The sequence below is a fragment of the Dryobates pubescens genome, chromosome 25, assembly GCF_014839835.1.
Source record: "Dryobates pubescens isolate bDryPub1 chromosome 25, bDryPub1.pri, whole genome shotgun sequence".
Taxonomy (NCBI): domain Eukaryota; kingdom Metazoa; phylum Chordata; class Aves; order Piciformes; family Picidae; genus Dryobates; species Dryobates pubescens.
In genome coordinates this window covers 10,053,507-10,081,428 of record NC_071636.1, presented here as the reverse complement: position 1 = coordinate 10,081,428, position 27,922 = coordinate 10,053,507, and the positions used below count along the sequence as shown (strand labels likewise).

The 27,922-nt window shown below is 40.8% G+C and overlaps 1 protein-coding gene across 1 annotated transcript in view; it reads right to left on the bottom strand.

Moving 5' to 3' along the window:
• Positions 1-27,707, bottom strand: part of GLT1D1 (glycosyltransferase 1 domain containing 1) — a 63,678-nt gene extending 35,971 nt beyond the window's left edge. Inside the window, exons 1-8 of the mRNA XM_054173208.1 lie at positions 27,461-27,707; positions 20,132-20,280; positions 16,902-17,007; positions 11,098-11,153; positions 10,918-10,947; positions 10,610-10,623; positions 5,807-5,843; positions 4,668-4,724 (exon numbers count right to left, since the gene is read on the bottom strand). Coding sequence (XP_054029183.1) covers positions 4,668-4,724; positions 5,807-5,843; positions 10,610-10,623; positions 10,918-10,947; positions 11,098-11,153; positions 16,902-17,007; positions 20,132-20,280; positions 27,461-27,528 — 517 coding nt within the window. The 5' untranslated portion in view covers positions 27,529-27,707. The remainder of the gene's footprint in view (positions 1-4,667; positions 4,725-5,806; positions 5,844-10,609; positions 10,624-10,917; positions 10,948-11,097; positions 11,154-16,901; positions 17,008-20,131; positions 20,281-27,460) is intronic.
• Positions 27,708-27,922: the final 215 nt, after the last annotated feature.

Below are 27,922 nucleotides of genomic sequence, written 5' to 3'. Positions count from 1 at the left end.
TCTTTAGTTGAAGCCACTGATGACACAGAACTTTGATAATTATTAGCACAATTAGATCTTATTTCAGCAGCATACTTGACCACCTACAGATCTCAAGCATGTATTAATGTTTTATGCAGGCAATTTGTTTCACAGAAATTAAGGAGAAGTGGGGTAAATAACTATATGCAAAGTGTTTATACTGCTATTCACATTCAGTGGTGAATAATTGCTATATTTGCTGATATGTTTGCGAAGACAACAGAAGTTAATTGAACTTCTTAACTTCCAGGTGAGGACTACAAATCAAGAAAAATCAGACTGCAAAACTTTCCAGCAATGCTTTTTTCCCCTTGTTTCTCATTATTTTGACTGGATCAGACAACAAAAAAGCTCTGTGCTTTCAGATCTCTTGGGGAACAGAGTTTACTGCTGCTAGTTTATCAGTATTTCTATGGTCAGCTATATATCTGCACAAACTTGATAGAACGGTTTGGGTTGGAAGGGACCTTAAAGATCATCTTGTTCCAACCTCTTGCCATGGACAGGGACACCTCCCAATAGACCAAGTTATTCAAGGCCCAGCCAGCCAGGCCTTGAACATCTGCAGGGAGGGGATATCTGCGACCTTCCTAGGCAAACTGTTAATTTTCCTTATGTGGGTCTTTTTTTCCAGCATACCTTAAGGAAAATACAACACATCTGTAAAACCCTGTCTTGTGTCATGACAAGTTATATAAACTTTTCAATCTCTGAAAATAGCTGTTTTATGAAGCAGAAATTATCTAAGAGTATAAAATGCAAACTGCATATTTCATTTGATCAAGCACATGATTCTATGTCACCTTCCAGGAAATCAGTTCTCAGTCTTATCTGTTGGACAAACAAGCTTCCTGAGTTCATAACTGAAGACTTCATTAGCTATCTATGTCTTTTAATCCTGTAATGTCTAAGTGTTTATTAGCATTTGCATCTTACAAGCTTCAGCCACATTCCAATGAAATTAGGAGTCTCTCATCACAGTGTGATGACATCAAGCCTGGCTGTGATCTTAAGTATCTGTGCTCCATCCTTGAGCTAACTTGTTAGAGATTAGTCTCAGTTTTCATGTTTACTTACACCATCTTGTCATATTTCTGCCTGTCCTGGTTTGAGGCTGGGCAGATCCTGTCTTGCCCTTGAAAGAGGCAAAAGAATGACACACAAATGGATTGCAGAAGTGATGGAAAGTTTAAATGGAAAAATCAGTAAGTGTTTTACAGAAGCTACAAGCATAGTGACAAAAGAGACCCAAAGCATAGAGAGTCCTTTATAGCACACCCAAAGCCTCCCAACACTTCCCTTTTCCCCACCTGACAGTATACCCAAGACTCTCAGGGCTCTTTCTCCCCTCCGCCCTGCTAGGCTGGTCTCAGCTGGCCAGGTCTGAGACTGCCTCTGCTCCTTCTCCTCCTGGCATTAAGCCTAGCAAGGCCCAAGAGGCCTTGAGATACTCCACCACCAGATAGGGAGCATCTCCCATGGGAGCAGAGGGGGAAGAAAGAGGAAGAGAAAGACTTTGCAGATGGATTTATAGACACAGGATATTATGCGTATGAAATACATTATTTCCTGTGTCCACGTACTGGGTTGGACACTTGGGACACTGGAGGTGTATCTTGTATGGCAGTAACAGGAGGCACCCAGCCTAAACTGCCACACTCAGTCTACAGCAAAAGCCTGAACTTCCATTGTGTCTCTCAAGCCTCTGGATTGGCATATGAAATTGCTAACAAAAGTGATTATGCTGTATATAGATTCCTGTATTATAAGGCCAGATAAAAATACATTGATCATTTGATCTGAGCTCCAGACTGACAGGCTGCAAGACTGAGTTACTAAGTATACCGAAAACGTTGTCTTCTTGAAGTCTGTGTTGAAATCTGTACCTGATTCAGTGCTCTGGTTTGACTACAGCCTCTCATCCACATATGACAAAACTCTCTGAAGCTGACTGCTAACCAGAATGCAGATTGAGTCAATAACTGTTTGAGCAGCCAGACACAGAATATACTGCAGCTAGTAGATAGCACACTAATACTACACAAACATCACCTCTGCAACTCTCAGGCCCGCTGCTGACACTATGGAAAAAATACTAATTCCATGATTTTTGTACTGAAATTGTCTTGCATCCCTAATAACAAAACCAACAAAATGTACACAACAATGCTTCAGTTTGTATCAGGCTATTGCTATTTATGTAAGTGACCCAAACTCTCAAATGAAAGGTACAAAAAGCTGTGACTCTGTAGTCTTTTACAGTATCACAGTATCACTAAGGTTGGAAGAGACCTCAAAGATCATCAAGTCCAACCTGTTACCACAGACCTCATGACTAGACCATGGCACTAAGTGCCACGTCCAATCCCCTCTTGAACACCTCCAGGGACGGCGACTCCACCACCTCCCTGGGCAGCCCATTCCAATGACAAATTACTCTCTCAGTAAAGAACTTTCTCCTCACCTCGAGCCTAAACTTCCCCTGGTGCAGCTTGAGACTGTGTCCTCTTGTTCTGGTGCTGGTTGCCTGGGAGAAGAGACAAACCCCTTCCTGGCTACAGCCACCCTTCAGGTAGTTGTAGAGGGCAATGAGGTCACCCTTGAGCCTCCTCTTCTCCAGCTCCCTCAGCCTCTCCTCATAGGGCTTGTGCTCAAGGCCTCTCCCTAGCCTTGTTGCCCTTCTCTGGACACGTTCAAGTGTCTCGGTGTCCTTCTTAAACTGAGGGGCCCAGAACTGGACACAGTACTCAAGGTGCAGCTTAACCAATGCAGAGTACAGGGGCACAATGACTTCCCTGCTCCTGCTGGCCACACTATTCCTAATGCAGGCCAGGATGCCGTTGGCCTTCTTGGCCACCTGGGCACACTGCTGGCTTTTGGTTTAGTACCATTCACATCTGAGGGCTGGACTGGAGGGAAGTTTCCCAAGGTAAAATGTATTTGATGAATTCTGCCACTCATTTAAATCTGCTATTAAATTCTTTTTGAATCCATTACACCGATTTAAAGAGACTATTTATGTATTGTGTTATATTTAACACGAGTCAAATGTTAAGGCTTTTCTATGGCTAAAAAAAGAAAAAGATAATAATTACAAAGACTATTCATAAGAAGTCTGTTCTGTGAAAAAAGAAGGAGGAAAAAAAAAAAGAAGTCTTGAAATACCCTGAAGAGCCTATTTCATTTTAAAGAATAACTTGACAATGTATGGCCTGATCACCAAGGATGCTTAACACTGATGCCTCCAATGCATTATAATTTGCATTGTAGGGCACTCGCTGTTTCTTTATATTCAGTTCTAGGAATCCTGAATTTGACAAATGTTCAAGGATACTGATAAAGATATAGGCAAGAGTTATCTGGAGAAATAATTAAAAAAAAAAAAGAAGATGATTATAAATGCCATGAAGTGAATGAGATTGGACAGTTTTATCTACATAAAAGCTAGAGATCTTTTCAAGTGCACTTCATTGTGCAAGCCTACACTATCAAAATCGTATTCTTCTGTGCAAAACTGCTTTCTATTTTTGATAGTTTTCTACTGATTGCTCCAAGTTTAGTAGAATTTTAAGCACTTTCAAACTGCAAAGCCCCAGCAAGGCAGTTCAGTGGGAACTCTTAATTAGTCCATGGTAAGTATAAAGGTACAGCCAAAAAAACCTGCCTCCATGTGCAATATTAAAAGAAGTGGAAATTGTAGGCTGCTACCAGAGATGGGCAGAGAAACAAGACTGATAAGATAAGTGAGTTGAAATAGCCATAAAACCACTACTGAATAATCTGATGGCAGTTCTCAAGCTATTATTTAACAGGCACAGCTGTTGGAGGCACATTTTTAGTTTACTTCTCATGTACATTATGAATTATTTTGCACTTTTGCATTAGTACACATTAGGCAGAAAACTGTCTCTAATATATTAGATGAAATGCACTTAGGGGGAGCTTCCCCCTCCTCACTCTGTTGACTGCTCTTTTAATCATAAAATGGTTGGGACATGAGATCCAATCACCACTAAGGCTGTGCTAGCAAGTGACAAATCATTTCACTTCAGAAAATTATTCATCTTGGTGGCACTGTGCTTGTGTGCTGTGATTTACTGAGAACAAAATAACCTCACAATGCTCAATTTAAAATTGGACAGGGGTCTTGAATAATGGCACGCATTTACTGATGTGATAAAGCAATTGACTACCGAGGATTCATTTGTAACAGAGGGAACAGCTTCCCTATCAGAGATCAGATCAATGAATATAATATTGAAATCTTTTTACCACAGTCAAATGCCTACAAATTCTTTTTTTTAGGGAGGAAATTCACAGTTTCTATCACACAAAGCACAGCACAATCAGATATTGGTGCTTTGGTCTAACTTACCTTCTAAGGAGCATAGACCCATGTGTCATGACCATTTATCTTTGGTGAAGTTCAGCCCCAGACAGATCAGAAATCTGGAGGCAGTCTGGGTTGTTTCCTCACCAGACTAATCTGACAGATATTCTGCCTGAAGCTAATATTAGAGTTTTTCATTCTTCATAGCATCAAGCCATTTTATTCCATAATCAATTAATCTTCACATTCCAAATCTCTTCCATCCACTAAGAATAAAATCAGTGGATATAGAGAAGAAAAAAACATTGAGTTTTACCTGCATTTCGTAGAAATCTGTACCAGTCAAATGCTTCACTAGGCATAGTCTTAATTCCTGTGTTGGAAAAGCAGAGAAACAAAACATGTTTGATTGGTTCCTGGATAGGTGAACTATGGTTCTTGAAGTCTTGCCCTAAGAAAGTAGCGTTTCTGTCAAGCACATTGAATTCCATAAGCAGCTATTTCCAGGCTGCCAGTATAATCCTTCTGCAGTCATCAGACTGAAATTGATTTGAAAGTTTTGCACTGTGTGTATGAACTTCTTTAGCAACTCATGGAATTAAGCTCACTTAAACCATGCCAAATTTGCCCTTTTAAAATCTACACACAAGATAATATTATCTGAGGGAACATTTTATTCCAGAACAGATACAGACAACCTGAGACCCAGGTCCTTAACGTAAGGCAAAGAAAGCAAATTAAATGTATAGAAAAATTAATCTCAACTGAATATTAACTTATTTGTTTTGTCAAATTCTTTTACAAACGGTTTATTTATTCTCTCAGTTAACTATTACCTCACAAAGGGCTTAAATATAGACTAAACATGGGCTCAATAGGCCTTGCAATGAGTTATTTCCCCGTAATAGTTTTGAAAACAATTTTTTAAGTTAAATATTCCAAACGGATGTAGTTTTGGAATCTGTAGAAAAAAAGGAGCTGCAGTTTAAAGTAATCACATCTAAACTGCTGAGATGAATGCTCCCTAGACTACTCCCTTAAGTACTACACTTTGGATTAGGTACTTGTTGGGTGTCATGATGTTGGGAACTCAGCTTAAAGCCTTTAAAGGAATTTGGAGTTTCAGAGAATAATCATTTAGCACCAAAATTTTGGTATGCATTGGAGAAGGTTCACTGTTACCTTAGGTGTGACCTTGTCTCTCAGATTCCTACTGTAAGGCATCTGGGAAAACTGTTTGTAAAGGCCCTAAATGAGTGGAAAATTTAGGCTAAGAGACTGAAATATTGTCTCAATTAATGTCAATGGCAGAAAGCTCAACTTCAGGGGAGCCAGGACTTCAAAACCATTTCAGCAAAACATATCCAAGGAAAAGAAAGTAGATACAAAAACATACAGGTACCAAACACTATTCAAATAAATTGAATGAGTTAGCCAGTATTTCAAAACTCTTACCTTGAGTTTGGACATATATTTTCTTCCTAGCTTCTGGCTTTAAAGAGAAGAAGAGAAGTTAACTTTCATCGTTCACCATAGCCAAGATCTATTCAATCTTCCAACAATCCCAACTAGTGTAACAAAATGCACATCAGCATGATTTTCTTTCAACTATTAAAGATCAAATCAGACTATTAGAGAGGTACCTTGCAAGATGGAGGCCAATTTCAGAACTTAAATTTGCAAGACAAGTGAGATAGCTGAAAATCAGCACTAGGACATAGGTGCAGCAACAAAGAAGGTGGAGAAAACCCAATGGGGCAGAGGGCAGCTTAAGCCAGCCTTGCCTCCATAGCTGATACACTGCATAGCTCTGCCTTAAACTGGTGGATAAAGATAGGCTTTTAGTTCCCTAAAATCACTAAGTTGCAAAAATAAGCTTAAGTTAAACATCTGGTTTTACGCTCTGCTGGACCTTTAATGGCTTATGGTGAGTAAATATAATCCTGCCAGGGCTTGGATCATCAAGAGGAAAATAGCAGGAATACTGTTAAAAGGGGTGTACAGATCTATTCACACTTTATAGATCAATTTTCCATTGTGTTCTATATTTTAAATGGTCTTGAGGAGAATGGAAAAATGAAATTGAATGCCAATAAAACTGGCTTAGGTAATTCTTATGCAGCAGTTTTACACTACTGAAATAAAACACTGACCATAAGCACAAGATCTTTTACAGCATTTCAAACTCATTTGGAATACAGATTGTTACAAATGCTGCATTATGCACTTCATAATTAAAGATAATTTATCCAATGTAATAGAAAATAGAAAAGATACAGCCCTTGAGTGCAGTGCAATTGCTTATATGTTCATAATTTAAATTATTAATTGACAGCCTAGCTAATAAAGCACACATCAGAGGAATGAAACACTTCACATTTGTGTGAGTTAATATGTAAAAAGTGTTAATATTCTGTGACTTATGTATGGAAAGATATGCTCATATTCTTCACTGCTTGAAACTAAGTATGTTGTGTTTGTTCTCGCACTTCATAAGATACAGCTGGGGAAAAAAAAACCACAACTCATATGTCTTCAGCTAACACAGCAGTTGGCTTGCACAGCAAGTAGCTGGACCACCAAGATGGATCAGAAAGCCCTGCTGCCTGGTGTGGAGTTTGTCACAGGTTAGCTGTCAGCCTGACACGAGCCAAGAGCTCTCCTCATACTCATATGACCAGCAAGTCTTTATTGTCTTACTCTGCTCTTCAGAAACCAGGACTAAGGACTGTCTGCTTCAAGGATTTGTCTCAGTTTTCTCCACTGGCAGTCCACCACCAGCTCAACCACTTAAGGGTGAAAATGTTGACCCGATGACAGGACCATCAGATACTAGAAATAACTGCACTGAATGTGTGAAGTAACCTTGCAACACAGCAAATGCAAAGGTACCTACTAAATGAAGAGACAGGGAACTAACCATGATCACCGCCAGTTCTCTGCTGACTAAGTAACCTCCTTAAAATACATTTGAAAACATAGTTTAAAACCATGCTGTTAGATGAAATGTTCCATGTATCATACAGTACAGTGTATTTTGGTTTATTTTTTCCAAAAGCACAGATGAATTTTAAGAAAGTTCAGTGCTGGTCAACAGGGCTGTATATTGCATACTGCTGTAACTTCAGTTTTAGCTCTGCAGTTCACCTTAAGGAGTTAATTCTATTCCCAATGTTGACAAAACAAGTATTGTCAAACTACTTTTCCCAATTCTTCTTTGCAACTAAATGTTTTTAGTTGAATTTTGGAAACATAAAGCCAGGAGGATGATGTCGATGAAGCATTCTATAGACAGCTTAAGGCTGTCTCAAGATCTCCTGACCTTGTCCTTATGGGCGACTTCAACCTGCCTGACATCTGCTGGGATCTCAACACAGCAGAGAGGAGGCAGTCTAGGAGGTTCTTAGACTGCATGGAGGACAGCTTCTTATCCCAGGTGCTGCGTGAGCCTACCAGGGGCAAGGCTTTGCTTGACCTCCTCTTCACCAACAGGGAAGGGCTGGTGGGTGATGTGGTGGTCGGAGGCTGTTTAGGGGCCAGTGACCATGAAATAATAGAATTTTCAGTATTCAGTCAAGCTAAGAGGGCCAGCAAGAAGACCTCCACTCTGGACTTCCGGAGGGCGGACTTCAGGTTGCTCAAGGAAACAATTCAGAGGGTTCCTTGGGAGAAAGCCCTTAAAAATAAAGGGGTCCAGGAGGGCTGGACCTGCTTCAAGAAAGAGCTGATGAAGGCTCAGGAGCAGGCTGTGCCAATGTGCCGGAAGAGGAGCCGCCGGGGCAGACGGCCAGCCTGGCTGTGTAATGAACTTTTAATTGAACTAAGGGAAAAAAAGAGGGTGTATCATCTTTGGAAGAAAGGTGAGGCAACCCATGGAATGTTTAAAGAGGTTGCTAGGGCATGTAGGAGGAAAATTAGGGAGGCAAAAGCATATTTGGAACTTAAACTGGCCTCTGATGTGAAGGACAACAAAAAGTCCTTCTATAAATATATTAATAGCAAGAGGAAGGGCAGGGACAACCTCCACTCCTTGGTTGACATAGAAGGAAATGTTGTAACACAGGATGAGGAAAAGGCAGAGGTACTTAACACCTTCTTTACCTCAGTTTTTACTAGCTGGAAAGAACGTCTACCAGACAGCTGGCCTGCAGAACTGGCAGAGGGAGCCAGGGAGCTGCATGGTTTCCCTTTGTTCCATGAGCAAGTGATAGGAGCTCTCCTCAGCAACTTGGACCCCCACAAGTCCATGGGACCAGATGGGATCCATCCTAGGGTGCTGAGAGAGCTGGCAGATGAGCTGGCCAAACCACTCTCCATTATTTTTCATCAGTCCTGGCTCACTGGAGAGATCCCAGCTGACTGGAAGCTGGCCAACGTGGTACCCATCCACAAGAAGGGCCGGTTGGATGAGCCAGGGAATTACAGGCCTGTCAGCCTGACCTCAGTACCAGGAAAGATTATGGAGCAGGTCATCCTGAGTGCAATCACGCAACACTTAGAGGATGGCCAAGGGATCAGGCCCAGCCAGCATGGGTTTAGGAAGGGCAGGTCCTGCCTGACCAACCTGATCTCCTTCTATGATCAGGTGACCCGCCTGGTGGATGTGGGGAGGCCTGTGGATGTAGTCTACCTGGACCTCAGCAAGGCCTTTGACACCGTTCCCCATAGCAAGCTCCTGGCCAAGCTGTCAGCCCATGGCTTGGATGGGACCACACTGCGATGGGTTAGGAACTGGCTGGAGGGCCGAGCCCAGAGAGTGGTAGTGAATGGTGCCACATCCAGCTGGCAGCCAGTCACCAGTGGTGTGCCCCAGGGATCAGTGCTGGGCCCCATGCTCTTTAACATCTTTATTGATGATCTGGACGAGGGCATCGAGTCCATCATCAGTAAATTTGCTGACGACACCAAGCTGGGCGCAGGAGTTGATCTGCTGGAGGGTAGAGAGGCTCTGCAGAGGGACCTCGACAGGCTGGGCAGATGGGCAGAGTCCAACGGCATGAGATTTAACACATCCAAGTGCCGGGTTCTGCACATTGGCCACAGCAACCCCATGCAGAGCTACAGGCTGGGGTCAGAGTGCCTGGAGAGCAGCCAGGCTGAGAGGGACCTGGGGGTGCTGGTCGACGGTAGACTGAACATGAGCCTGCAGTGTGCCCAGGCAGCTAAGAGGGCCAATGGCATCCTGGCCTGCATCAGGAACAGTGTGGCCAGCAGGAGCAGGGAGGTCATTCTGCCCCTGTACACTGCACTGGTTAGGCCGCACCTCGAGTACTGTGTCCAGTTCTGGGCCCCTCAGTTTAGGAAGGATGTTGACTTGCTGGAACGAGTCCAGAGAAGAGCAACAAAGTTGGTGAGGGGTTTGGAACATAAGCCCTACGAGGAGAGGCTGAGGGAGCTGGGGTTGCTTAGCCTGGAGAAGAGGAGACTCAGGGGTGACCTTATTACTCTCTACAACTATCTGAAGGGAGGTTGTAGACAGACAGATGTTGGTCTCTTCTCCCAGGCAAGCAGTACCAGAACAAGAGGACACAGTCTCAGGCTGCGCCAGGGGAGGTTCAGGCTGGATGTTAGAAAAAAGTTCTATACAGAAAGAGTGATTGCACATTGGAATGGGCTGCCTGGGGAGGTGGTGGAGTCGCCATCACTGGAGGTTTTTAGGAGAAGACTTGACAGGGTGCTTGGTGCTGTGGGTTAGTTGCTTGGGCGGAGTTGGATTGGTGATGGGTTGGACGCGATGATCTTGAAGGTCTCTTCCAACCTGGTTTATTCTATGTATTCTATGTATTCTATGTATTCTATCATAGAATGGCTTAGGTTGAAAGGGACCTCAGAGATCATCTATTCCAACCTTCCCATCATGGGCAGGGACACCTCTCAACTAGACTCAGCTGCTCAAAGCCTCATCCAACCTGGTGTTGAACACCCCCAGGAAGTGGCATCCACAACCTCCCTGAGCAGCCTATTCTAGAGTCCCACCACCTCATACTGAAGAACTTCTTCCTAAGATTCAGTCTAAACCTTCTCTCCCTCAGCTTTAAATCACAGTATCACAGTAACTAAGGTTGGAAGAGACCCCAAGGATCATCAAGTCCAACCTGTTCCAACAGACCTCACAACTAGACCATGGCACCAAGTGCCACGTCAAATCTCCCCTTGAACACCTCCAGGGACGGCGACTCCACCACCTCCCTGGGCAGCCCATTCCAATGATGAATGACTCGCTCAGTGAAGAACTTTTTCCTCACCTTGAGTCTAAACCTCCCCTGGCACAGCTTGAGACTGTGTCCCCTTGTTCTGGTGCTGGTTGCCTGGGAGAAGAGACCAACCCCCTCCTGTCTACAACCACCTTTCAGGTAGTTGTAGAGGGATCATTCTCTCTTGTCCTATTGCTGGACCCCCTTATGAGAAGTCCCTCTCCAGCCGACCTGTAGGATTCCTTCAGGTATTGGAAAGCAGCAGTATATGCATATAGCATCAGGAGAGACTTGGTAACAACAGCAATGATTAGTCTTCAGTGTTACAGAGAAGCACTTCCCAAACTGCTGTATACTCTTCAAATAACAAACAGATTTTAAATGCCAGATTTATTTGACCTGCTGAAGCACATAAACATGAAATGCTTTCTCTGAAAGGTAAAAAACAACAGGAGTAGAGACTCTGAATACTATCACAATTCTCTAGCATTACTTAGAAACCATTACAGAAGAATGCACAGCTGATAAGACTATAAGCATCAGCCCATAAACATACCCACTCTGCTGCTGCCAGTTCCTTCATCTTCATTGTGAAAGCCACTGCAAACCTAGTTAAATGGACAAAAATAGTTGGGATCATCTGCTTAAGTGTTTAAACATAAAAACCAGAAAAGTATCTCAGGAAAAAGAAATATTCATAAGAACAAAGAGTAGAGGCTTATAAAATGATTACAGATGGAAAGACAAAAAGCAGGCTTTCTATGTCTTTTACTGGAAAATACTGGTAAAACAAACAGTTATCTCTTCAGGCTTTACAACTTACAGCTATTGGGGAGTTAAAGTGAGGATTTCTTAAACTAAAAGAAAATTCACATGATGGGAACATCCCTCAGTTCAACTTGATTAATATAAACAGCTGCAATAGTCAATTAGCATTTCCTATTTCTACAAGTTGCAGTAGCCCTCTTCACAGTCACAAGGCCAAGAAGGGACCTTAAGTCCTGAAAGTTTCAAACAATTGTTACATGACAATACCCAGCCCTACTGTTTCAAACTCACTGGAACTGAGTTTAATTCAAATGAGCAGAAGGATTTTAAAAAACTTTTCCCCAATGTTTTCTCTTATTTCTAAGCAATTAAAGCTGTCAGTGTGAAATAAACACCTGAGAGAGAAAAGTGCTATTCTTCAGGGAAAATATCAGCATTAAATAAACTTGAAAAGAAGATAAATGATCCAGTGACTTGGCTTCAACTCTGCAATCTCACAGACTTGAGACTGAGCTTGGTAGTTCTGAATGCTTCTCCATTGCAGATGCCTAGCAATTTGGAGAGCTGAGTTAGACACCTACTATTCCTTTCTAGTACCTAAAGAATTGGGTGCCCAGAAATGAGATTTACCACAGGCAAAGAGACTGTTACACTAGCCAGACACAGTACTGATAGAAGAGCATTTTGACTGTTGTCTAGCTAAGACTTTATTATGAGAAGGGTGCTTAAATGAATGAACTGTAGAAGAGTATATGAATACCGTCTACTCCTCCTCTGTAATGTATATAAATCACAATGCTAAAGCAAGATAAAGCAACCAAAAGTGCACTTGAATGGGTAGGGCTTTCACCTGGGAAGAAGAACAGACTTCTGTCCCCAAGCTCACTTTGACTTCTTCACTTATGGCTCTTTATAATGCCACTGAACTTCTGCTTATGTGCCTTTGAGAAATGTACAAGTACACATAACAGAAAAGGTATGACAGAGACCATGTGAAAGCAGCACTGATAGCAACAATTCAATTTTTGGGTGTCTCAGAGAGACTTCAGTCACACAAGTCTGATTTCTAAACACATCAGATAAACAAGCTATTCTTAGGAGGAGCTGGGTATGATCCCAAGAAGTCATATGAGATGTTTTTAAGGAGTCAGTTAATAAAGAACCCCTGTTCTGAGAAGATCTTAACAACATTTGGCTTTAATGTAGCTTTTACGTCGTGATGAAACATAAACATGTGCTTCTACATTTGTTAAATAGAGCTTCAGTGTTAACTAGAAACACAAATGGAACCATTTCTGAAGACTACCAGTCCTGTGGAATAGAAATGGTTGAAAGCCTCTTTCATATGAGAGATAATGTGTCTGCTCAGCAGAAGTCCTTTTTTTTTTTAAATTGCTTTTATAGATAAAATATAAATATATGAATATAAAAGAGGGGTTGTCACATATTACACTTACAATATACAATAGCAAGCCTGTTCCCTCATATTCCTTCATTAATGATATAAAGCTGTAGCAAGTACAGGGAGAAATAGAATAGAATAGAATAGAATAGACCAAATGGAAGAGAACTTTGAGATCATCATGTCCAATGTATCACCCAACACTATCTAATCAACTAAACCATGGCACCAAGCACCTCATCAAGTCTCTTCCTAAACACCTCCAGTGATGGCAACTCCACCACCTCCCCAGGCAGCCCATTCCAATCACCAATCACTCTCTCTATGAAGAATTTCTTCTAATATCCAGCCTAAACCTCCCCTGGCACAGCTTGAGACTGTGTCCTCTTGTTCTGGTGCTGGTTGCCTGGGAGAAGAGACCAGCCCCCACCTGTCTACAACCTCCCTTCAGGTAATTGTGGAGAGCAATAAGGTCTCTCTTGAGCCTCCTCTTCTCCAGGCTAAGCAACCCCAGCTCCCTCAGCCCCTCCTTATAAGGCTCACGAGTCACAGAAGCAATGTTAGGGGTTGGAAGGGACCTTCAGACACCGAGTCCAACCTCAGTGGTTAGAAGTGAAACACACTGCTAACTCACAACCAAAACAGTACTTTTCCATTGGAGATATTATGTTATGAGGACATGAAATCACAGTAATTTACTAGAAGTTACATAAATGCCGAATGGTAACTCCTGTTTCTATTCGTTGCAACAGACCTTACTCCCATACATTTGTTTTGTAGTATCTGCTTTATGATACCACAGTGAATTTCACATATACAACTTGACAGCTTTAAGGTTATTAAAGCCTTTGCAAATGCTTGTTTTGTCAGGTTGCACATGCTCCCTTTCCAGTTTTTGCAATTATACTTTCCATTCATCACATTAACAAGCAGAAAATAAAACAAACCCTGTTGCTCCTAAGCCTACAAAATACTGTTCCATAGGAAAAAAAAAAAAAAACACACAAAACAACCCACCCCAGAGGAGTGCAACCACCATTTAGAAGAATTTGATTAATAATGAAACACACATTATATAGGAAGACAGTGTTCAATACTTTGTTTTATGGAAAGTGATGCTACGTTGTACTGGACAAGTAACCTACAATTCATGATATTTCTGCTTAGAACCTTGCAATCAATAAAGGAAAAAAAAATAGGTTTCTTTTAATAACTATGCAATGAATAATACCAGTGATAACATTGGAGAAGAAATCCATTCAGAATAACTTCTAGAAAACTGAATTAATTTTTCTGTAGCAGTGGAAATATTATGAACTGCAAAAGGAAGCAGTAATGTATTTTGAAACATCACAGGAAATTCATGTTCCCAAACTATACTTCAAGTTCCTAACTTATTTCTCATTACAAAAATATTCAGCACAGCTTTTGGAGAAGATATAGTAACTCTATTTGTGACAGATAGCACTTTAAACACAGAATTGGATCAAATGGACACACTCAGAAACTAAACTGACCCATTAGTTACCTTTTTTCTCTTCCTTCAGACTTGTTTTAAAGAATAACATCTGATTATTTGATAACAAAAGTAAACACGTATATAAATCTTCTTTTAAATGGGGCTTTGCTGCTTTTCCACTTAAGTGTCCCCAGCACGTAAGAACATGCTTTAATGATTCTTCAATGAGTGTGATTAAAAGCTGTCTCTAAAGTCTGTTTACCTACCACATTTTATAGGGCACTACAGACAGAAGAGCATATCTATGCCAGAGGTAAGTTAGCTAATAATAGCTAGAACATATAGTGGCATTAACAAAGATAAAATTAGGAGATAAAAGCCTGCTGCAGATTCTCTGTGCATTTCCTCATCACTAACATGAACCAAAACCCATCTTGCTGTATCTGAACCACTGCAGTTATTTTTCTTAGCTAGAATGCTGTGATGAATGAGCAGAGACAGGAACCTGTGCAAGCTCTGTTCAGCAAGGTATTTAAGCTCTCCTAGAGCAAACATGCAAGCAGTACCAGTGGATTTGATAAAGATGTTCCAGATGCTTAAATTTTATCCCACCTTCTACACTCAGGGACCCCTTTGCTTATGCAGAGCTCAATTCCAGAGAGATAACTCTTCAGACCACTGCAGTCACCAGATGCTCAGACACACTGCAATGCCACGAGAATAAGTGACCTGCTGTGGCAACTTAATGCCACCAAACAAACCTCCTCCTCCACAAGCATTTTAAAGGGGTAGAAAACTAACTTTGGGGGGGGGGTGGGGGGGGTGGGGGGGAGAAAGCAAACCCAAACAACAAAAAAATCCCACACCAATTTTATACCATTTAGCAAGTTAAACCTGCTCAGAAAGCAGTTCATTTGTGGCACAAGGAAAGGTGGATCACAGAGCCACAAGCAAGAGAGAGGAAGAAGAGGAAGAGAGGTAGCAGTAGAGCCATCCCTGCCACCAGTGAGCTACTGTGCTGGCTACACATGAAGTGACAATCTTAGCCTCCATCTTGGTAAGACCATAGCTATCTATTACATTAATTGCATCCATCAGAAGCTTTACGCACAAAATGTTTTAGATTCCAATAAGAAAGGGGCTTATTGGCCCAGTATGGATGTGATCAAACACTGTAGTCAACAGACCTTTGGGTCAAGCAGGAAACTTCTTTTCTGAGGACGTTGAAACCCTGTTTGGTTTAGAGTCAATTTCTCTGATTTCTGACCAGTTCTTGAACTATATTTGTGGACTACACTGACATGTCACGAGAACTTTTCTGGACTTTAAACCACCATGAAAATACTCCCTTGTCAATTCAACTGGGAAAAAAAAAAAAAATCAAGAGAATTTGCTTAAAGACTTTTTTCAGCCTCTGCTTCTTTGTTCATGTATCTAGAGGGCAGATCACATTAGAAGGGGGGAAAAAAAAAAAGAACAAAAGCTCTTTATACTTGAGTCACCTACTTTTCAATCAAGCCCTCTGTCAACAAGCTAAAGGCAAGGCCTCTGAGAACAGGTTTGCTCTGTGATTCATAGGACAAATGCCAGATATATTTAGTTGTTGTCTCACTTAAGTCAAACTGCTGGCCACCATGGTCTGTATGTGCAGACAGCACTTGATGCATAAAACATTCTAGTTCCAATAAAGAATATTTTGTATGTTTGGATATGTGTAACTAACCAAAAATTAAAAACTCAAAATCACAAATCAACTTAGAGCAACATTTAGCTCTTCTGGCACAGGGCATTGGTAAATGGGGTCCAAATTTGCTTAGGCTAATACTAGTACTGCAAGCTGTAAAGATCATATTGATAGCTCCACTGCTAAAAAGAAGGTTTGCTATTTAATTAATCTCCACTACTCAAGTTCCACTATTTGAAAACTAAGTATCAGTCATTTCATGGCCAGGATAGTTCTGTACACATGAGAACTGTATGGATAGTGTTGGAGATACTTAGCTATACATTTATTTACCTAATTTCTGTAAATATAAAGTCTAAAATAATTTTCATGAGAAATTAAAACTTGATTGCATAAAACTGTCTTCAGTACTAACACGTCAAATAAAATACAGCCAAGTTGCTACAGTTCACAGTTAGGCTAACCATCAAAGGCTGTCTTTATAATGTCTACCCACGGATTATTCTATAGAGCAATATCCTGCCAAATCCCAGGTGAAGTGTTCTCACTATTTTTCTCCTTTCTCTCACTTGCCTCAGAGTTTTATATCCTCATCATACACATAGTCCCATTATTCTAGAAAACAGTTATGATTCAGTAGACAAAGCACAGGATTAGCTAGCAAGAGCACAGATTTCATTAGCTTTTAATGAGATTTGAGTCCTTATTGAAAATTCACAGCCCAAGAGACCAAGTTTCAAGCACTGCCTCTGCCAACTTGTACTTGCACAAAAACAATGAAATGATTGTAAGAGAGGAAATATAAAATTAATAGACTAGACACAGGCTTGAATTTTATTAAGAAACTGTTCTACTTCCATCACTGAATCATGAAATACTATGTAGAAATCACAGGAATTTTAAGTTGCCTGTCCTTTGTCTGCTGGCCTGCAAATCTCCCAGTCATTCCAAGCATTTACTGATCAGATCCTAAAAGAACTGCCATTACAAAAAAAAAAAAAAAGGCAATTTTTTGGTCATAGATCTTCCACAGATGCTTTTACCTGGCTTCTTGTAGCACTGCTCCCATCACATGATGTTTTTCTTCACATTTGATATCTTCATTTATATCTGTCCCACCAAAGATGATTCCAAAAGGAATTCTGCTACCTGCAAAGCAAAGACTACAATGAGAAGTTGACTAATGTGTCAAGGGAATGACTAGAAGGGGACTTTAAGAGTGAAAATGTGTATTGATAATATTTATCACACATGTAAGCAAAAGCTTTTGAAAAAGAAACCTGGGAAAACTTGAATTCATCTGGGGTTGGGTGAAAAATCCCATACAATAACTATGCACTTTCCCAGCATGTCAGCCTGTTGGGTAGCTATGAGATTTTGTCCTTTTCACACTTAAGAAAAACAACCAATTAGTTTCCAGACTTGGCAGCCTTCCAAACTGCATATGTATCTTAAATGTTGTTCAGCATTGCAAAGTTTAGTCCCAAGTATCTAGTCTCAGCCACTCATTCTCTGCCCTCTCAAGCATTCCAATACAATGGGTTTGGGTAACTGCCCCACCAAGTTGGTTACAAAAAGGTATTTTCTAAAAGATTGACTTTTGAAGCAGATTTTAATGCTACAGAAAGAGTAGCATTGGAAAAGGTCACCAAATTAAATAAGGCAGTATATGTGAACCTGTAACAAAACCATTGCTTTGCTAATTGCATCCCAACAGATGGATCTGTTTATAATTGGTTGTTCCAAGACCTTCCATGGTCATCTAAGTTATTTGTTTTACAGTGCCTTAGAGTGATCACAACAGTAAGAGTAAGGGAAGGCAGGCTGGTTCTGAGACACTATGCACAAGTCATTATCAAGATTCAAATCTTAGAGTATCAACAAAATACCTATCCTAGTGGTGTCTGCACTCTGATAAAGGTCTTATTTTAATACACTGCATCAGAATAACTTCAAATTTGTGTAAGAACAAAACATGGGTAGTATAGCACTTCCGTGCTAAGTGACTAGACTTAAATGGACAAGACTAAAGGCCATTTAGATGAAAACACAAAAGCCATTAGTACTGAAAGGCTCCTTTCTAATAGTATTTCTTTTCTTGGAGTCAGCTTATTTTTAGTAACTGACAAGTTACATACTCTTCTCCTCTTAAACTAATCAAGATAGCAGACAATAGTGTTTACTGTTGATTGCTTCAGCACTGAAATTGATTAAGTGGTCAGCTTTACACTACATTAAGCTGACAAATAACAACCTCTTGGTGGCTAATTACTACATGCAGAACACAGTTTTCAGTTCCAAATGGGGCTGTGGTTTTGTGAAAGAAACAGTCTCCATAAGACAGTCTACAAAACCTGCCATTAAGGTGGGAGATTTTGTGGATTTTGCAGATTTCTGTTAGCTGCAACAGATGAAGCCAAGTTTTCCTTCTGACTGTGAACAAGAATAGCTAGGCTGTATTGCCACTACATGCTGTGTGCCAAGAGAGGCAGAAAATATACTTTGATTTTATCTGTTTGCTATTGGATGGAAAGGAAAACAGATCAAGGACTTAGTAGACAACGCTGTCCTCAGCACTGGACCAACGAGCAGGGCACTAGAGGTTACTGTGCTGATGTAGCTTCTTCCTTTTGAGATGATATAACTGACCTTCAGTGTTCATGGCTGTGGAAACTATTGGTGACACCTTCTATAATTACCCACACTGTCTTAGGAGATGGAGGGAAATGATAGATTAAATTCAGTGAACTCTCATAATTAAAACGTGTGGTTAAAACCAAACAAATAAGGAAACCTTAAAGCAAATGGGGAATGAAATAAGAATGTTGATAATGATAAAAACATACTGGATGTTTCATATTTGAAAATTAAGTGAGCTGTAAGACAAGTATGTTTTAGCATTGCTGATTTTCTCATTACTAAATGAAAAAACAAACAAACAAAGCAGCATGCCAGACATAATAATTCAGGCTTTTTGAATACCCACCAGCACAAATTGCAGGGGGACTTCTGAAGTCTGAAAACTAGAACAACTTCTACTGAAATCTAATGAAAATATCAAATTATGTGCCTTTGTCCAAGTGAGTAGATTTGTACAATACAAAGGTAATTTCAGAAATTGATACACACTTGCAATTTCAGTAGGTGACAGCATCTGTAATTTTGAAAGCCAGTGCCTCCAGTGCACCATTAATGGCAGGCTAAAATTTTGTTCTACATGCCTAGATACAATAGAAAATTTTATTATTTGTCTGATAACATCCTGTCTCCTACAGTTTAGCTGGCATGAATGACACCTCTAAGTTATTTCATGTCCAAAAAGCCCTGACTCACTTTTTGAACAGAAAAAAATCAAATTAGCCCCTCTGCTTTCTTCTATTCGACCTCAGCTATATTTAGCCAAGCCATTGTCCTCTGAAGGAACACATTTGTTGAAAGTACCTTAATGTTAATATAATGCTCTTATCTTAATGTAGTTAAAGTATGTAATTATGAAATGCACTATTGCTTTAAAAGTACATTTTCTTACTTCTCTCTGGATCAGATAAAATAGAATAGAATTAACCAGGTTGGAAAAGACCTTTGAGATCATCAAGTCCAACCTATCACCCAACACCATCTTATCAACTAAACCACTAAGTGCATCATCCAGTCTTCTCTTAAACACCTCCAATGACAGTGACTCCACCACCTCCCCGGGCAGCACATTCCAATGGGCAATCACTCCTTCTGGGAAGAACTTCTTCCTAACATCCAGCCTAAACCTCCCCTGGCACAGCTTGAGACTGTGTCCTCTTGTTCTGGTGCTGGTTCCCTGGGAGAAGAGACCAACCTCCACCTGGCTACAACCTCCCTTCAGGTAGTTGTGGAGAGCAATAAGGTCTCCCCTGAGCCTCCTTTTCTCCAGGCTAAGCAACCCCAGCTCCCTCAGCCTCTCCTCACAGGACTTGTGCTCCAAACCCCTCACAGCTTTGTTGCCCTTCTCTGGACACGTTCCAGCAATTCAACATCTTTCCTAAACTGAACTGGACACAGTACTCAAGGTGTGACCTAATCAGTGCTGAGTACAGGGGCAGAATGACTTCCCTGCTCCTGCTGGCCACAGAGAAAGATTTTCAGCATCTCTGAACATTTGCAGGAGTGGATAAACAGAATAACTGCATTGCATGTGCATTTATACATTTCTAGCAATTTATAACTGCTTGTATTCATTCTCTTCTCTTTTAGTACCTTTTTCAGATGTATTTTTATTGCAAATTAGAAAGAAGATTACCTTGCAGAAGTCTGCCTCCCTTATAAAGATGAATGGCCAGGGCTGCATCAAACATGTCTGTAGAGGTTAGATTTGCTATTTCAGTTGGACTTTCATACATGAAAGCATCTTTAAGAACACAGGTATGACCTGCAGCATGTAGATGATTCCTTCATCATTGGAACAAACAGAAAAAGAATAAAAGTAGATACTGTTAATGTTGTCAGCATGTCAGTGCATTAAATAAGCTTAATGAAAATGTTTTCCCTTCATTTTTTCTCTCATGTTTATCTTTATGCTAATTTTGTTTAAGCAACTATGAAGCTATTTACAAGGGTGTTTGTTTTTTTTTTCCCTGGGAAATATTTGTCACCTTCACCACTCTGAAGCCACAGGCACACTGCCAAGCAACAAGGTCTGCATTCATTTAAAGGCCCAAGCTTCCCAAGTACCAACATCACCTTTGGAAATCATCTTTCCTGATTGAGCTTCAGCTTAATATGCTGAAAAGAATCCATTTGAATTGAGTGTGTTAGTCCTTGGTCTTAAGACATTTTCAGATCCTTGCTCTGCAGAAAGGCCACTGAGTGAAGAAAGCACAAATATGTCCAGCTAATCAATGCTATTAAAAATACAGAACAGGCAAACAAATGAATACATAAATAGAACTGGAGAGTTGAGATTGTATTTCTTTTGTGTTTGACCATGGATTTAATTGCCCATTTGTAAAACAGGCATAGGATAATTGAAGTACAAGAAAAAAAAACCACCAAAACTACACTGAAGTAATTATACAAATACTTTCACAGGCTTTTTATAAAATCTCAATTGATTAAAAGAAAACCACAAATAAACCCCAACAACAAAACCCTCCTACTCAAGTGTCAGCTTGCCCATTCATCTTTTTATACAGTGGTTCCTCATATTAAAACATGGATTGAAAGACTGCCAAAGTCTCTTGACTGATTGATTACAGGAAGCTTTACTTCAGGCATTTTGGTGAGCTTTGTTTTAGTCTCCTTTTATACTGTAGGCTCATAATTCTGCCCATCAAAATCAGAATCAGTTATCACTGTTTCCAACTACATCAGCCAAAAAAACACACAGAAGAAAATCCATGTTTTGATAGAAACTAGTACACTGTAAGTGCTGGCACTTAGTGTTTACATTTCCAGTATTATAAAAAGACCAGAAGAATGTTTTCTGCTCATTACATATCGTTCCACTTGATTTATTTCTCATAGCATATTAATTGTTCTGGCATTAAAATCCTGCTAACTCAATAGCTTCTTGGATAATCTTGTCTCTTTTCTCTCCTGATCATTTCACATCCTCCCAAAGAATGTAATTTTCTGGCCTGCAGAAGTTAGTCATTACTGCAGAAATTGGTGCTAAAAATGTTGTAAAATGTCTTGAGGCCTTGGAAGGAATGTATTAGCACTCTATCAGACAGAGCTCCATTGGCACAACATATGGTGCTGTACTTCTTCCTTCTTCAAAAAAGAGACTCATTTTACTTTTAACTTCACCATTTTACACAAGACCAATAAATTATATAATAAATAATAAAGTACAGCCAAATTGCAAGCTCCTTATTTGCACTATTGAGCAATTATTTACATCAGTTGTCCAATGAAGTTATTCAAGGTACCTGCTTGCTGTCTGAAAGGGGCTCTCAATTTACAGCTAAATAAGGATGCCCAAATCTCATCGCTGTGAAATGAAAATCTCTTGGGCAAACACTTGGGATGCTCCTGCCTGCATTCCACAATTTCACAGGTGCTCATTAACCAGTTTAAAAGACTTTTTTCCCGTCAGTATTCCAATTACCATAAATCACTACCATGTACAAGCAATATGTTTGCATATTACAATTAATTTGAAAATCATTCTCTCAAGACATTGGGAATCAAGAAACTCAGCTAGGAATTTCAATCTGAAACATTTCTTTGTCTTTTTTTTAATATACTAGGAATTAATGCCTTTTCTGTCTTCCAGTTTCCACAGCACCAAATTTCACAGCTGAATGACAGTTGTTTCTGAAGTAAATAGAAGGGACTCCCTCAAGTGTTCCAGGGCTCAGAAGATTGTGGATTACTTCTTTTACCTCCATACTTTTTTCTACACATGACGACTGATGAGCACATAGACAAGAATTGCATACAGCTGAACAAGAACAAAATTATCAAATTACTCCCAGGATAATGCAAATTCCCAGATATAAAAAGGTTTTAATCCCATAAACATACCACCGAGTTCAACATGATTAGTCACAGGCTTCAGATTATGCATATATGGAAATGAATGTGTGCAGAAGCAGAGTTATTGGGAAGGATTTAAGTACTGAAATTTGTATTTTCTTGTTTTCTAAATGATTTTTCATCTTTATAACAAAAAAAAACCAAACAAAACGCTACAATTTTTACACATATGCTGTTAGGAAAGCACCCAATGTGCCAGGGTGCTGCAGATCTATTGCAAGAGATTTTTTTGAAGGCTGATCTGTCTATGAAGTCACAGCTGTCCCTGGATGAAGCCAAGAGCGAAAAGATACATTACCACTATATTTTCTCCTCCTGGCAAGTGTGTATTCACATTATTTTGCCATTTTATAAACAAATACTTTCTGAATGAAAAATAAAAATGAACACACCTCCTGCTGCCTATGACTCTAAGGCAACACTGAAAATGCTAAATCTCAAGGCTACATTTTCCCTTTATTGCATAAATTTCCAAGCAAGCATCTTAATCACCACTGATTATTACTTGGGTCCAGAATCAGCCTTGCTCTGCCACATCTTTCCCTTCTGCTGAAGCTCTCATGCAAGCCAATGCCACTACCTGGAGAGAAAAGCATTTCTACAACCTGACAGCTCCATTTCAGATTTGTGGTGTTTTGCTAGGAAGTAAGCAAACAGGGAAAACTCCAGTCACCCTGTAAGTTTGAGAGATGATTTCTTAGAATACATTATATTAGTCACTGCTTACACTGTGATATTTATGAACATGTGAATACTGGACAAACGATTTCCCAGTCCCACTGACTAGTATTCAGGGAATTAAGCTTCTCTGTTATATTTTTTGTGCTCTTTGGAAATCATAAGGCTTATAAGCCTTTGTGTCTGCTGTGGATCTATACAGCATAGAAAGAGATAACTGCTGAAAGGTACAAACCCTTTCTGACACATTTTCACTTCAGTTAAAATTTCTATAGAAAATATTTTTTCTCTAACACAGCGACCAGGGGGTGCTTTACAATGTTTCAGGTTTATTGCCTACATTATTGATCACTATTTCTCACTTATCCTGGCTAGCTGTCTTCACTCCTTCAACCTGAATCTACACTTCACAGATCTTCATAATACAGCAACCACTTTATAATGGTTGAGGCTAAGACATAGGCAAGCTTTAAGTATGCTTACTTCTAAATTATTATAGTATTGAAACTTGCTTTATTTCTGAGATTACTTCCTCTCAAAAACATTTATGTTCTAATTGTCAACTGATATTTCAATGGAATTGCAGACAAAGAAGTCTGACTTCCACAAAGTTCTTGGTGGGTAGATAGGTTGACACTTCTTGAGCAGAACAAAGTGGACTTCATAAAAAAAGTGTTAATTATCTTTTTCCTTAGGCTATTCTGTAAAGCTTATCAAGGGAGTCCCTTCCACTGCCTTTTCTGCAATTCATCCAAAACAGAATACTTGCACTTCCTACCGAGTTGAAACTCTGCTTGATCTCTGTTTTCTTTCTAAATTATATACATATATATACACACACATATACACTTGTTAAAACAAAGAATCCTTCATTTTATTTGTCTCTCAAACTTCTCCTTTAAACAAGAGGCAAATGATGTTGACAAGAACGAAGTACAAATAACATCCACTGTGAATAAGACCAGAAATAAGAAATTTGAGCAAAAATGGGAAGAGAATCCTTCCGTCTCTACATTCTGAAGTCAGTAGCTGTTCTTCGGAACAACAAAATAACACTGTGAAGTTTAATTCTGACTTAAAATATAGGTCTAGCAGTGCAAACCATTTTGGGATGCACATACATCAAGTGCAGGCCATGTAAATGATTGTTACTCAGTTCCAAAGGTGGAGGATAAATGCCTGCTTTGCAGCTGTCCTGTTCTGGGAACAGCCATGCAAACAGCATCACGAATTCACCAGCACCTGTGCAAACTAACATAGGGAGGTAAAAGCCCTCTTATGATCTATCAAGAAGAGAATCGGATCTTGTGCTGTACCAGAGCTCTTCTGTGAGACTTTAATGGTAGGGACATTAATAGAAGGCTGAGCTCAGAATTACTCCAGTAAATGTCTAAGCTGAAAAATAATTGTAAAGAGGAATGATCAGCATTATTGAATTTGTGGGTTTAATTCCCTTCCAGTTGATTACCTAGAGATTTACAGAATGGCTATCTCAAGTGTTGTGCTTCAAATGAGAACTGAAACAATCCCTAATTCTCTAAAAGATTTTAAAATATTGACAAAATACTCAATCTAAATCTTTCTTATTAACCAATTAATTCAACATTTCTGTTCTTCCTTACTACCAAATAATAAAAGAGGAACAGAACATTTCAAGGGGCAGAGAAGATTCATTTATCTTCTTTCCTAGCACCTTCTTTGATCTCATTTCTAAGCCTGAAGAATGGCAGCCTAACCAAAGACTTGCTTAGTGTTTTATTCTCTACTCATTGCTCACATTATTTTCAAGTGACTAAAGATTATGCACACCAATATAAATAAGACCACAGCATGTTCATTATATCACTTGTTTCAGCAAGCTGATTTCTAGCCAAATTAGATTCTGGAATCTTTGTCATCAGGAAATTAGTATCTTATTTATGAAAAGATGAAGTAGTTATAGGAACAGCTGTAATATCATGAACATACTATACACAGTGATATTAAGCTGTAAAATTAATCTATGCTGGCAAGTGTCCAACCTAGAGACAACTTCATTTTCATATGTACTTAAGCAGAAGTTGTCATGGTTTATTCAATATAAAACAAACAAACAAAAAGGACTGAACATATGAATTTGTAACCATAAAACAAAAAATACACAACTGGAGGCAAATATTAAGTGGAATATATACTGTATGCTACAAGGGTTACCATATGTACTTGACCTCAGGTATGGCAGGTTAGGGTGAAAAGTGACTCATCCAAGTCTTTAGACATACATGTCGATTTTTTAACCTCTCTTTTTTTTTTTTTTGTTAATGGCTTAAGGTCTTAAGAAAAGCAGTATTAAATGGAAGCATCTGCATAGGAGGGTTTCAGTGATAGCTGTCATTTGACTAGCCTTTTAGTCAGGAAAATGGAATTCATGGCTAGCCAATACTTTACCTTTTTTCCTGATCAGACTTCTGTTTTCCTAAACAAGCTCATTGATATTATTACTATAAAGAATGATTATGGCAGGTGGTAAGATAGGAACCGAACTGAAGTTACTGATTCTCAAACACTGGTTCTGTTAGTCCTTTATCCCCTTGAACTGTGAACATGAATGAAATTGACTTTTCACTCATTGTTTTCTTTGTGGTTGAAGGTTTACATGCATGAGAAAGCAGCATTCAGTTTAAGGTAGGCCTATAAAGCAACAGGATGCAAAAGCAAATCAGATGGCTGCAGATGTGTCCACATAGCTGCAAATGATTGTGTTAATGTGGTAATATGTTAAACTATCTGTTAACTGAGCTGTTGCATCTCACCAAGTCTATGCTCTCTTTCATACTAAATGTTAACCCAGGCCACCATGCATGAGTCACAGCTGGAAAAGGCTCACCAAAATTTCTAGTTACTGTGACTCACATAAAGGCATCTTACTAAACCACTGTGTCTCGATGCACAATGCTCAGATGATCACAGCAGTCTCAGTGCAGTTAAAAGACAAGCTGAAATTGTACGTGGACATTTGCTTGCCTGGCTTGTGCTAGAATAATGCAAAACCTACTTTCCACTAGATCTCTTCTGAATGGTTTCACAGTCTAAATGTTTGTCCTCAGAGTTGAAGTGGAAAATGAAGGTAATTAAATATTTAATTTCTCAAGGCAGAAGAAATACTCTTATGGAAGAAGAACAAATATTGATGTCCCCATGGAAAACTAATGACTGACATGAGGCAGTAGATATGTTCTTTTGCTATCTTGTACAACATTGTCGCTCTGCACAGATCTAAGGCTGGTGAAAAATTGTAAAAGCAGAAGGCTACCCTAAGAGAGTAATTTTAAGAACAATAACTAAACTGTGAATGACTCTTTGACAGGTAAGAAGAAACCAAGTCCTTATTTCAGGCCTCCAGTGGATAAAAACATTTGGAAATTGTTGCACTTTTATGGTGACTCTTTTCTTTTAAACAAATCAGCCACATCCCAGACACAAATGAGGACATGAAGAATATCCGTGAAGATCTGTGAGTCACAACAATTTCAAAGCACGGAAAGCCACAGCCAGGGTACTAACTGGCATAGCTCTTTCAGAAATACTGCTCAAAGACGGCTCCTGTACAGACCCTTCTTTCAGAGCTTACTGCATTTTACAGTGAGTCCTCATCCTACTCTGGGTAATTCCCAAGGCGGATAGCGCCGAGGAAATGCACTGCAGCGCAAATACCGGCGATGTAAGGCCTCCGTGGGTTGGCCGGTGTGGAGACCCCTACTCTTGTGAACCGGGTTCACCCTTCAAGTGGGAAAGCCTCCTGAGCTGAAATGTTATTTGGTTTAGTGGGGTTGATTTATTTTTTTTTAAGCGGGGGAGGATCCTCTCGGCTCCCCCTCTCCCTTACTCCCCAGCATTCTAGCAGATGGGGTCACGTTGTCCACGCGGAGCCGCAAGAAACCCGCATCAAGGGCCGTCTCCCACGGCACGGGCTCGACCGCATGTCCCAGTGGGCCCCGGCTCTCGGGTCAGTAGCCGATCCCCACCCCCGGCGCTGTCAGACGGGTCTTGCCTCAGCGCTCGGCATCCGCCCCCTCACACACCCCCTGCAGCAGCCATTCACGCGGCTGAGGCGGAGCAGACACCGTCTCCGTGCGGCAACGGGGGCAGCGAATGGCGCATGGACCCCGCCACCCTCCAGCCCCACGATATGCTCGCAGCACCGGCCCCGACCGCAGAGCCCTTGAGGAAGCCCCACGCAGCCCCCTCTACCCTGCGGGCACGACCGCAGCGGCCCCTGCGTGAGACGAGGAGGGGCCGGCCCCGCCTCCTTGCCGGCTCCCTGCCGACGAGCGGGGAGCGAAGGCAGGAGCGGAGGTGAGAACCCCAGGAGGTATGGGGGCGGGAGGCAGGGAGACCGGGAGCTGAGATCCCGCCTGCAGGGGAGACTTACTGTATCCTCTCCGCGGTGGTCGCGTTGCCGGTCTGCGCTCGGAGGCACGCCAGCAAGAGCAGCCTCATAGCTGCCCCTCCTGTGCTTTCGGGCGGAAGCCGCCTCAGTGAGGGGCAGAGCGGCGGTCACCGCCTCCTTTACCTGCCGGCCGCCCGGGCGCGGCCCCGCGGTCTCCCGGAAACAGGGGCGCGAAGCGGGTGTGCCACCCGCCGCAGCACCAGCCCGCTCGGCTAGCCCAGGTCCTACCAGAGGGAGCTCCGACCCACTGGTGAAGCTGATAAGACCCGTATGGTGAATCGCGCCTTTGCCAGGTGTCCGTGGTCAGAAGGCACTTCGGAGCAACAAGACCACGTGTCTCCCAAGATAAGAGTGGCTCAGATTCAATGCGGGAATTGTGGATAAAATGCCAGCAGCCAGAAAAGCCAAAGGAACATTCTAGTCTAAAGAATGAGGAAACAGGAT